Genomic DNA, 12,827 nt, shown 5'->3' with positions numbered 1-12,827 from the left:
CGGATGTTTCATTGCGATGTGAACACGTAGAGGACGCCGCTAAACACTACAATCAATCAGGCAGTGTAAACGGTAGTCGTTCCAAACTGCCGGAGAGGCGGTTTAAAATGAGTGTCACATGTAACTTCTACTTTTAGTCAGAGACGGCAGAAAACAGAAGCTACACTGTTCAAAGACTGTCCGTTTGACCGTATTGAAATTATTACGACTGGCCAAAAAAAGGATACTCAGCAGCGGGCCACCGTAGCAAGCCGATATCGCCATACGAGGGTATCCTTGCCTGGCCACCGACAGGTTCGATATGTAATCTGAAAAAACACGAGAAATAAAGAAACACGGAGATTAATGGTTGACAATCGTTGTCAGCAGTGAACTAGCAGAGCTTGCATGTATGCGTAACAAAAAAAGAACCGTTATACAGTGGTGATATGTGATATGTACGTCGCTTGTAGGGTATGTATCTATAGAAGAGAATGTTTTTCCAATACTGAGAGGAAAAAGACGAAAAAAATAAGAAAGAAAAGACGGGTGCGGGAATAGGGCACGATAGTGCAACCTAGTTCCCGCAGTAATGTATCGCAATTATCTGATGCTGCGAATGAATTGAATTCCTGAATAAGGTAACTGATGCTTCACTAACTTCTAGCGCACGAAACTGCTACAAATGTTTCATAAACACTTCAGTAAGTGGATGTTCGCCTGCTAATGGCCCCAGTTGTTCGTTACTTACCGCCTATGCTGTTACCCCAGGCCAGGACTGTCATTCCCAAGAAGGCGTCACTCAGCCCAATAACGATGCCGAACGTCTGCAAAAAGCAAACATGATAGGCCATAGTGTGTGAATATTCCGAAAAATCTGAAATGGTTGTTATTCAACTAGTGACGTCATGCGACAACGTGCGTGAACTTAGTTATATTTAAGTAGTTTAACTAGTTAAAAAGAGAGAGAAAGCTAATGCCAAGACAAAAAGAATGAGACAAGAAAGGCAGATAGGTTGGCCAGATTTACTGTCCGGTTATCTGAAGATAAGGAGAAAAGATGAGGAAAAGATGGAGAAAAGAAGAGAGAACATGAATAGAACCTGCCTGTTCAAACACGAGAAATATAGTTTTTCTTTCGTTCCCCACCTACAGTCACAGCGTCGTAACACGGAAGCGGTGTATCAGAGGTGTGTCTTGATGCCAATTCAGTTCAATTCAATTCAAATTGAATTCCATCCACGTTTATCCTTCCAGAAAACATCCTGAAAAGCTGAATGCAACAGTCCCCTTGGCTAGGCCCGTAAACCTCTACGAGGCAGCTGCACACAATTAGATGTGAACGTACACTTTGTAAAAAAGAAACAAAGAAAACACTGATCTCTTTACAAACCCAAGATAAATCGGTAATTAAAGATCAATAATTTTTTTTATAACAGAATCTAACTTTCACAGAGGTATACATATTTTATACGGGTAACATATACAGATGTCAGATATACATCTTAAAATTTGAAACTATGGGGAGCAAAAAAAAAAAAAAAAAAGAAAGAAGACAGAGTTCATTAAGCTTTAAATCGCGATAGCTGTTTGTCGACTGGCCGGCCATTTCTCGTTAACTGTATGTTCACTATCACGATCAATCGAGGTATCGGGTTCGAGTCGCGGCGGCCGCCGGAATGCGTAAAACGCTAGTGCATCGTGCATTGGGCGCTCGTTGCCCAGTTAATAAAAAAAAAATCATTCCGGGGCACTTCAGTGCGGCGTCCCTTACAACTCAACGTGCAGTTTCGGAACGTTAAATTTCTCACTTTAGTTTTGCTCAGCAATTAGCCCGGGCAATGTTCTTATGAAATACATGTCCTAACGTACGAACCTTTATTATTACTATTTTTTTTTGCAACGGACAATCGCGCACTGGCCAGACGGTGCTACGACAGTTTCAGGTGTACCACTACAAGTGCTGCCGACGGCAGACGCCTCGTGATCGATGGAACTCGGACGTACGACCAAACCAAATGCGATAATCATACGACACCCAGATAGATAAAAGACCTGCAGCGTTTCATGGCTATAGCGTTTGCTTGACAGCGCTTAAGAATGCACTATGAACTATGGGCACGCTCCGAACAGACCAGACCTACTGGAGAAGCAGGAGAATCACGATAAAAAAATTACGGTCGTTCCCATTCCAACGTGTTGCAAGCCACGTGTTGGCAAAGTCTCCTTTGTTTATGTGGCTTAACTCGATAGATAATGACTGCTGCCGGCAAAGTCCTGGCTTGGTTCGTCCGAACAACGCTCGTCCGAGCGAACGTGGATAATATCGCACTATTTTCATCTGGCGTTAGTTTGCGTGTCAGCCGTCAGAAAAAAAAAAAAATAAAAATATTATCGCGGAACCACGTCGAGTATAGTGAGAACGACACGATACTTGTGCTATTAGTTCGCTGTTCTCCTGCACCGCCACGTATCGCGACTTCACTGCTACCATCGCCGATCAATTGAGTTATTTTTCTTTTTATTTTGCCGCTGTAAGTTTGCAGAATACGGTAGCTTTTGCTTAGAAGCGAGCAATGGCAGGACGTGGCACCGTAGATCGTTAACGCGTAGTACAAGCTATACGTTACCGTCACTCGCAGTAGATAGTGGCAGTGCTGCCAGTTTGTAGTAAAGGCAGGTAACGCACAGAATAAGAAAGCACATTAGCTTTAAAGGCAGTAAGTTTCTTCCACCTTCGACGGTTTATTAACGTGACTGAACAACGAATCCTGAGGGACAACAACAATCGCTCCAGAGGTAGAGATAACGAGCTGGGTGACGCATCAACCAAAATCCCGCTCCGAAGGCATTACTCATTAACGCCCATTAAATGCTTGCGCAGTGGGTCCACGGCAATCTTGTACGGACCCAGGGTACAAGAAGAGGGGAAACGTACCCAGAAAGCGAAGGAACACTATTAAGCGACGCTAACTATGTTTACCGGGGTATTACTTCAACGTTACACGGTCGGAGAAGAAAATGGAAGCCAGGCTTCTCTTTCCAACTATCGCCTTCAAATTGTTGCAAAGGTAAAGAAGTCCGGGGTTTTACGTGCCAAAACCACGATGGGATTATTGAGGCCTGCCGTAGTGGGGGACTCCGGAAGCTTGAACTGAGGGCTTCACCGTCGAGAAAGTTTCCCCATCTCATATGAAATAAACGTTTTCTCTCTCTCTCTCTCTCTTTCTCTACCTTAATCTACTCGCCATCCCTCAATTAGGCTTACTCACTTCGCCTGCCAGATTACACATAAACTTCTCAGGCCGGACTTTCGGGCAATGGTGATCACTTTGCGAAAGTTATCCAATTACGCTACAAGAGTCGTTATTGTCACACATTGTCTCTCTCTATGCATCGCCCGTACCGCGCCTACAATTTCGGCAGTTTTGAACATATTTTGTGCATTAGCTCCGGGCCACTTAAGTTTAGTTCATTTAGTCTGGCTACCAGGCCACCGGGACGCTCATCTTAATGAAATAGGCGATTCTTTGGTACGAGCCTCTTTAAATGGCCCGGTGATATCTGCGTAGCCGGTAACTGCCAATATCACTGTGGCAAGATATAGGAAGTTTCTCTTTTTCTTGACCGAAGACAGAAAAAAGCCTCTCATTAGGAACACCTACGGACTTTATGCACCTAAATTATTTTTGGTACCGACAACGGTGTTGTAAGTGACCATTTGAAGTGCCATTTACAAGGCTGCGTTGCCGTATTCCACCCCTTAATTTTTACTTGCACGGATGTGGTCTGGCGGTATCCCCTTTATGCTACCTCTGCAATGAGCCGGAATCAATTTATCCGTTTTTACTACTGTGCCGGTGGCTTTCTACTCAATGAAAACCATGTCTGGAAGTTCCACTTCGCAATTAGGTAGTGCCGACCCCTCGAATAAATTCCGGTAGAGAACGCCTACAATTCACTCTTCCTTCGCTCTTAAATGCTTATGTATATAATAATTTTGACCTTTTCAGTGCGTCAAACAGTGCTTTGCGGGCTATCTATGTTACCATGTAGGTTCTGTTTTTCTTTGTGGTGAATATTGTTTAGGTATTGTATAATTTTGTTATGTTTTTTGTACTTGTTCATTATTGTATAAGTGTTATAACACTGCAATTAACTTTGTTTTAAAAGCCTTGCTGTGAAGCCACTGCCACGCGAAAGGGGGCTGCGGCTATGTCAAGCTGTTTCTGACAGCTTTTTCTGCGCCTCCGCTGTCTGTGTTTGTACAAGGCAGAAATAAAGAATTTGACTTTAATCTAAGGTTGCCCTTACGCAGTACCGTTCTGCTCTCACTTGGAGCATCGGTATCAGGATACAGCAGCAGAAACTTTTGCCCTGCCATTTACAATTACCTCTGCGACACAAAATATTACCTTGTCAATATTTCCTATTTTCCGCGGCTCATTTATTTCTCCTTCAATTAATCATAAACGTAAAAATTCAAATACCAAGAAGACACATTCGCAGTAATAACATTATTAATATTACTATTCATAATTCAGCTTAATTATTTTTACATCTACCCTTTGCTTAAGGTATTTTTAATATTAAGTTCGTGTTACTGAGTTCGTGTTACAGGAGGGTGTGTGCAAGGCTGACTAGCTTGCTACACCATTTTATTTTATTTATCATCGCTTTCTTTCACATCTTCGATTACTCTCTATCCCCCCACACCCGCCTTTTTTAAAGATCACATTGACAGCTGGTTCGTGGCATACCCTCCACAGTGGGTTTGGGCCATCAAAAAAGGGATCATCATCAAGATGATCTTCAAGATGGACGCGACGTGCAGATCAGCGCTCCGAAGAATAAAAACGACTTTTCCACCACCTCTCCCCCCCCTCCCTCAGCTCTCGCGGCGAAGATTCGTTCATTCCACAACGCATTACCTTGAGCAGCGAGAGCACCTCGTTGGCGAGCAGGTAGATCCACGCGACGGCCACCAGGAAGCCGACGTAGCCGAAGACCCAGTGGTAGCCGGGGGGATCCTCGTACGTCGACGTGGCGAAGACCGTGCCGGCGACGCACGCGAACGCCAGGGCCACGATCACGATGACCGGCACGCCTCCCACCATGTCGTCGCCGCCTGAGAGGAGGAGCAAACGTTGTCGAGAAAGCTCACCGAGGCATCATCGTCCTAACAGGCCGGAAATAAAAAAAAAACACTCATTGCGCAATAAAAGTTTTTTTTTTTTTTACGGAATGAAACTCCAAGCGAATTTGCGCAGCCGCCGCCGTGTCCGCGGGTGCCGAATGTAAATGTTGGCCGTCACGCGACCTCTCGAGTTTCGGAGGCGCGACGACGCAGTGAAACGGTAAAAGGGAGCGGTAGCGTGGAACGCTCGCTCTGGGGGGTGAAAAAAAAGGCACGCGCGCTCCCCGATGCCGGCGATGCGTGATCGCGAGTGCTCGCGTTCGTCGAGAAAACTCCGCGTCCATAAGGGCGCGTGACATGACACGCGGTTAAGTCAGTTAAGCGAACGCTTACTGCACTTTATACCGTCCATGAAACCATAAACTTTACTTCCCGTGATAACCTTATATCTTGCATTCACTGTCAATGCTTCGCTGTTGGTGCCAAACTGCGACGTTTCATTTCTTTTTTTAGAAAATTTCGCGCCATGTAAAAAAAAAAGAAGTTGGTGAACGCACAGGTGTGAATGTTACTTTACATGCACCGTAAAAATTTCTCGGTCTCCGCTACTCCAAGGCAGCGACGTGGAAAGAGGCGCAGAAAGTGACGCGGACGCGAAAGCGCGCACAAGACCCAGTCAGTGAAATGCGCGGAGAACGTCGTGCGCTATACGCCGCCGTTGTACCTTGCAAAGCGATTAGTCGGGCAGTCTGGCATATTTCTAAGCGTTAGATTAAGGGAAGATAACCACACAGTACGGCAAAACTGGGGTGTATCTGATAACCTTGCCCTCCACTGAGGATAGTGCGATTGTACTGATCTTCCTTTCGCGAATGTACTTCGGTGCACAAGCATCGGGAAAAGCTACTAGATGGTTTTGAAATAGAGCTATCGAAGACTAATCGTGTCAGCAGCCCTTGAGCGTGTTCGTTAAAGAAAGAAAGGAATATTTTTACGCAGCTTTGCAATGTATGAGAGCGTTGTATGAACGTTGAAAATACATGTGTCGTTTTTTTATGTTGCGTTATGTTATGTTAGGAGGTCCCGGCACTTTTCTGCGCTACGCGATCTCACTCTGTATTGTAACTTTGTTTAACACACGTAACGTACACGTAAAGCTATTCTGCTTCTTCTTTGTTACCCAAAACATTTCACAGGTCCGTGCTCTTTCCTTGTCATTAGTATTACGTTTCGTTACGTTTCGTATTTACGTTTCGTATTACGTTTCGGATGATTCACTGCACACGCGCTCATTGAGTAATCGTACACGAGTATACACATAAGCGTGCACCATCGAATGAACCTCGGCTAGAAGTTGACGATTGTCCAAGTCGTTAATTTAGCGCCTTTGTCTTCGTATCTGCGTTGGTGATGCATAACCCGTTCTTGACTTACCCAAGCGTGACCTTTCTTATCAACGGCCGCACTAAGCGGCACAAGATACAAGGACAACAGATAAGGCGATACGAGCTGTGTCTGAAAACTACGAAGCTTGACTGCATCTCTTTCTGTCTCCCTCTTTCATGCTATCTAGCCATACATTCACTGGCCATATCCGTCTAGTCTAATTCACTGAGTAACAATGACTCGAGCACCAGTTACAGCATCACGAAAACAGTCTGCAGGCAGCCTCAAACGAGGCAGTTTTAGATAAGGCCACTGCCGCGTTCTATATTGGCACAGTGCACAGCAGTGGACAAGAGGGCGTACTTGACACAAACGCTAAGAGATATGCACACAGAAATCTAGTTGATGGTTCTTTGTTGGCGTCTATGCAGTGCCAGTTCCAGAAGGCGTCATGTATAAGCTTCTCTGTTCGCACTAATGCTGTGAAAGTTTAGGTATTTATGCCTGCCGAAGAAAGTTTTCGGAACGCAGAAAGTGTGGGAGTGCTCACGTACTTCGTCGCCTAGATACGCTACGTTGCGCAATTGATAGTATATCGATAGTGACGGCGCCTACTATTTCCCTCCCGATATGCTCCGGTCGCGACATAAATGAGATTCGTTTCGGCCAACGTTCAGAAAGAAACGTTCCCACAGGCAAGCGCATGCACTTTATCAAAGCTGTGCTAATGAAATATTTGATTTTTAAGGGTTCCTGACGGGGAGTAAACAAATTAACATTTACATCGGCAATGAGCGCACGGGACGTACATCCCCTGACAACGAAATCCTCCGGTCAAATAAAAAAAAGAATACCTAAACTTGTGTAATCGGCTTGCTTAATAAAGTTGCTTAACTGAACCTCCTACCCGCCAACTCACCCAAATCGATACATTCTTAATCAAGCCTAGTAAAGCTCCATTCGACTTCGTAGGGTTTCTATAAACCATGGATGGCACTGGACATCATCAAACGAGTGGGACTGTCGTGCACCTCTAATACACATCTCGTGGGACTCCAGTACATCCTTGTGCAACTTCAAATAATCTTCCTCTCATCAATAATGTCATATGTCGTGCATTAACCACCAAGATTGCAAAATTACCTGCCGTCGTCGCCTATGGGGCACCTACTTTACCAATAAGACCACGTGGCCTGCAACTTTCTATCTGTATTTGTATAAATTTATTCTGCCCACATTATTTTCTAGGACTTCTCGTTCGCTTCGTCCCATTTCCTGCAAATAATAGCGTGCAGACGGATATACGCATGCTGGCTAAACACTCTGCTTTTCAATAAGAGCTTTGTATCTCTCTCTCTAGTCACCATCCTGATAACCTTTCTGTACACCCCTCTTGCGCATTTAGCACATCCTCTGTGCACCTCTACTGGACCCTTTGCTCGCCTCTCGCATAATCCCTGTGCAGCTCTAATTCAACTTTCGTTGAATTAGAGCTCACAGAGCAGAGGGCACACAGTTTGTGTACCCTCTGCTTTTAAACCAAGAGCTTTCTCTCCGTTTAGCCACCATCCCAGGTACCTATTATTAGACCTCTCCTGCACCTCTAGTAGACATCTTGCTCACCTCTAGCACACGTTCCGTCTGTACCTCTATAATTACACCCTCGCGATATCTCTAGCCCGTCCCTTTGGTACCCAGTGCTGCCACGGGGAGGTGCGTCCTATTACCGGTGGCGACGAGTGTAATGAAGAGCGGGCTCAGCACGCAGTGCAGGCTGTTGAGAAGGCGGCACCAGTTGTGCTTGTCGTTCTCGTAGTCGACCACGGGCGTCGTCACCGTCAGGATGAAGTAGATCGGCGCCTGCGGACAAGAGCGCGCGCGGGAGGCGTTAGGGACGCTGTTTACGCCGGTGGAACGGCACGGTTCCTCGAAAACTCCCGCGTACACGGCACTCGCTGCAACACACGCACCAATCCAGTGGTAGTTCCTCCAACACCCCTAATGGAAGCAGCGCGCGGTGGGAATACATGCACGACATATATTTCTTGCCAGTCAAATGTGCCGGGCCTGTCGCTCTAGATAAGAGACGGGTACTACACATTTACGAGGCTACTAAACATGTCCTGTCAGTAATTAGCAATAAGGCGACGCTGTAGACGCGCGCTTTAAAGGCGTTATCGAAGTCGGTTTGAGATTCCTGCATTGTCGAGGATATAATATATTCGTGATTACGCTTGCGTACCCGCGCAGGCACTTCCAATATACGCGCTATCGACCGCAGTAAAACAAACTAAATCAATGAAGTTGGCTTCCTCTCTTGGTGCTCCTTATTGCGGGAAAGCCAGCTATAACGAACACTAAGCCAGCGGTTTAAACTAGTTACGCAAGTGGTGTTAATCTAGCCGACGAGGAGACGACGTCCCATGACTGAATGAATGAATGAATGAATGAATGAATGAATGAATGAATTGTTATTTATAATTAATTAATTCATAGAACTCTCATCATCGTAATCAGTTCGCATTGATCTCATGCTAAGTACGAGGTCGCAGGGTCGATACACGGCAGCGACCGCAGTGTTCCAACTGGAGCGACAAGCAAAAATCCTCGTGCGTCTAAATTTGTAAGCCCTGAGTAATCGACATTAACACAGACACTTGCACTAGGCTCCATTCATAGTCCAGACGTGGTTGTGTAACTACTAACTCCAATAATTAATTGTTACCTTGATGATTTCGATGATCCTGGCGAGCCAGGGCTTGCTGGGCCACTCTTCCATGTCGATGGGACGTATGTGCAGCCAGAACTCGCGCAGGGGTGAGAGCTGCGTCTGCGACTCTGGCTGTGGCTCTGGCGGTGGCTGCGACTGGGGCTTGGGCGTGGGAACGGTCAGCTCGGCCACGCTCTCCGGGCCAGCCGGAACCGGGATGGACGTCAGGGTGCCGTGCGTCAAAGGGTCCAGCCCGAGAAACGGGGGCGGTGACGGTAGCGGCAGCGGTGGAGCAAGTTCGCCATCTGCACTCCCAGAGGAGGCGAGGCGGTAGGGTTATGTCACGCAATGCTTGCGGTGTCATAAGAAGGGCTCGGAAGAAAATATTAGACCAATCATAGGTTGGGTGATGGCGCTTCTCGAACGCGAATTAGCTCTTATTTTTTGTTTAGAGCGAAGGCTTATTCGCACGCCGGAAAACGAAGTAAAAACGAAATGCCGGTGACGACGCCACCTGTCAATTCTCGCGTCACCTGCTTATGACGTCAGGCTTTGTGGCAACGGTCCGGCTAATTCTAGGTGATTGTTTACTACCGCAATAAAAGGACCAAGCTTAATTCATAAACTAACGAAAATTTTAACTACTCCTTCAGACTTAGTGCGAAAATGTAGAAGAAAAAAAGAGGGAAAGAAAGTTAAGTGAAGTAAAACATTTAAACATCCGAGCCATGGCGTTACAACGACATTTACCTTGCGGATAGCGCGCGATATTTATGGAGGGAGGTATAGCCCTTCTTTACCTCTTGTGAACTGCATTATTAATTATTTCGATAGCACATATATGGACACTCCAGGCAAATTTCCACCGTGATTGCCGGCGTCGCCGTCGCCGTGAGGTTCCGTATAAAATCCAAGTTCGATAAGATCCCGTCCGGTTAGCACGCGTTTTCCTTTCCTACTCCGGCTGCGCATGACATGGCAGAACGGCTTGGAGGCAATCTGGGCTGGGTTCGAGGGCTAGGCGACCCGAGATAGCTGATGGCTTCGTGTGCGCTGTGTTCTCGCGCGCCAGGCTCTCATTAAAGCGAGAGGCAGAACGAAGAGGAATCTGCTCGTCGCTGCCGGCGCTCTTCATCACGCCTGCGTTCTGACAGCTGGTGTCCGCGGGCATCGGGTGAGATGTGTTCATGTGTGACTGTGCACACGTGACACCATTTTTTTAAAATTTAGTTAGTAAGCGAATCTTTACGACAGTTTATGCAGCTGATAAAGCCACTGACTTTAGTTGTGTAGGTGTCTAATAAATTGCTATCGCAATCAATGCTTCGCCTTTCGGGCGAAACTGCGGCGTTTTAATGATTTATTTATTTATTTATTTACTCAAGAAATTAAGGTCAATCGCGGAAGAGTACTTTATCAGTCAAGCTCAATTTGGTGTTTGGCTTGAGTAGTCTCTGTAGTTAAGGGCGCGTACGTTCAAGATTGTTGAAAAACTACAGTGACGTAATATCAGAGAAAGGCTGCATTCGAGTCGTTGATTAATTCGGCTTCGCTCTACTATCTCCAAAAATCATTGTGAACTCAGGTGGTCGAGCGACAGCCCCGGAGAGGAACTGGTTCCGGGTTTGACTTCCAGACCAGGACGAAGCTAAAAAAAAAAAAAAGAATACGGGCCTTTTTTTCCGAAATACCTTTGCGGCTTTCTGCTAGTGTACCCCCCCACCTCGATTAGTTTAACTGAATTAGAACTTGATGCCTTATACAGTTGCTTTAGGACTCTGGGAAACGTTGCGGACAACAACAGTATTCGACACACGTAAGTCCCTGCATAAGTAATGTTCTGGGCCGCTATTTTGTAGCGATGCCTTATGCCTTATTCTATGCTATTCTTATCATCCACCACAACCGGCCGCCTGATCCCGTTGATAATGTGGACAGACCGTCGCTCTGACCACTGGCCAAGCGCGAAAAGCCTGGAAAAGCATAGAATCGGAAAAGGCATCGCTAAAAAATACCGGCCCTGGTCTTTCTAATGCTTATTTCTTTCATGCTTTTTTTTTATTTATTCATCAGATAGCCATACTGATTTATTCGCTTCATTCACCGAAGTTACTTATTTAGCCTCCAAATTAGAGGTACGACTTTGATGCAAAATGTGCAAAGATTTTCGTTTTTCCCGGACTTTCTTTGTTCAGTACTAAAGATGATGGACTAAGGGTGACAAAATCTGACAAGTATGACAGCAAGCATGCATGACAACACCTGAAGGAAGTGTAAAGCCAACAAAAAAAAAGAAAAAAAAAAGGAAAGGCGCTCGCTAGAATGTCTTGCACATCAGTGCCACATAAACGCTAACTACTCGAAATGTTCGCCTCCAAGCCAAACTCCAATGTCGAATAGCAGAACTACATTGTTGCGTGCGTTGGTGCAAATTTTACCCCACGCCAGCTGTGGCTTCAGCGCGACATAGGCGAATACATTAAGGGGGCGACAACACGCGGTATTGCGCATTGCGTTGTCGTCTTCATGTCTCCTGTCAATGTTGCGCTGAAGCCAAAAATCTGTCGCATAAGACTAGAAGGTCTTTTACAGAAGGAACATTATGAGCGTCCTCGTCTTGCACATTTTGCACGTTAAAGCAAGGTCGCACGGGCTATTTCGTTCGTTCTTTCTTTCCTTCCCCGCGCTGCAGTGTGCCCTGTTTATCCTGCGAGTACCTTCCTTGCATCTGGACGACTTATCAACAGCACCCTCACGAGGGTAGCGGTATACACGAGGTAGGCACGTGCGTAAGCGTCTTGACTCAACGCAGATGCGGAAAACTAGCAAGACGAACTGACATTCCGCTATGCAAAGACCTCACTTCCTGTTGTTAATTACGTGCAGCGTAGCCGAAGCTAGTGTTGCCGAAGAACATGTCTGCCTGCCGTGGTGGGTCATTCGCTTACAGTGTCGTGCTGCCCTGCATGATGGCTCGTCTTCGAGTCGATTGCTCACTATCTTAGGTTAAGATTTATTCGAAAGAAATAGTTCGAACTCGTACTAAGTGTAGGAAGGAAAAATAAAATAAACATAGTACCCCTGGTGAACACGACTAAAATAAGGTAGACAAATATCTTTTCTCGACAATTTGTCACAACCTTGTCAATACCACATGTTACATTTATCTTCCTTGCCTGCTGGTAATTTGTCATTAAAAAAACAGTACTTTGCTTTCAAAAGAAACACTGCCTTCAATTCGACGCATGCTTCGTCGAATCCATGACTTCTTGGAACACAGTTGAGGTCCGAACAAATAAAAAAAAAAAGAAAATACGATTAGCTTGCCAAATACCTCTCTGCAGTAGAAGCGTTGGCTGTTGCCATGATTAAGGAGCCCTGATTACAGGTGGCGACGGTGACGTTATAGTGACGGAGTCCTAATCGGCGTCGAAGAACTGACTACTGAATCTCGCTAGACCCTCCCAGCTGAGGAACCGCACTCTCCTGCACGTAAACTTAAGACTGCCCGTGGACGTTGTTGCTTGGCGTATGCAAATAGACGCTGCGCTGAAATGGAGAGCGGGAACGCGGTTAAGAGAAGAGCAAACAAGGAGGACACGACGTCGGAGGGAA

At 46.0% G+C, this 12,827-nt stretch overlaps 1 protein-coding gene across 5 annotated transcripts in view; it reads right to left on the bottom strand.

Annotated features, from left to right (window-relative positions):
- The window catches only part of LOC142575637 (mitochondrial sodium/calcium exchanger protein-like), a 156,699-nt gene that overhangs the window by 4,118 nt on the left and 139,754 nt on the right, over nt 1-12,827 (bottom strand). For all 5 annotated transcript variants that reach the window (XM_075685159.1, XM_075685156.1, XM_075685155.1 and 2 more), the window contains 5 exons: nt 9,228-9,517; nt 8,230-8,362; nt 4,911-5,107; nt 731-806; nt 228-308 (listed from right to left, as the gene is read on the bottom strand). In XM_075685159.1, coding sequence (XP_075541274.1) covers nt 228-308; nt 731-806; nt 4,911-5,107; nt 8,230-8,362; nt 9,228-9,517 — 777 coding nt within the window. The remainder of the gene's footprint in view (nt 1-227; nt 309-730; nt 807-4,910; nt 5,108-8,229; nt 8,363-9,227; nt 9,518-12,827) is intronic.

This window comes from Dermacentor variabilis, chromosome 3 (assembly GCF_050947875.1).
Source record: "Dermacentor variabilis isolate Ectoservices chromosome 3, ASM5094787v1, whole genome shotgun sequence".
Lineage (NCBI taxonomy): Eukaryota > Metazoa > Arthropoda > Arachnida > Ixodida > Ixodidae > Dermacentor > Dermacentor variabilis.
The sequence above is the reverse complement of the archived record's forward strand: the minus strand, read 5'-3'. Positions and strand labels throughout refer to the sequence as shown.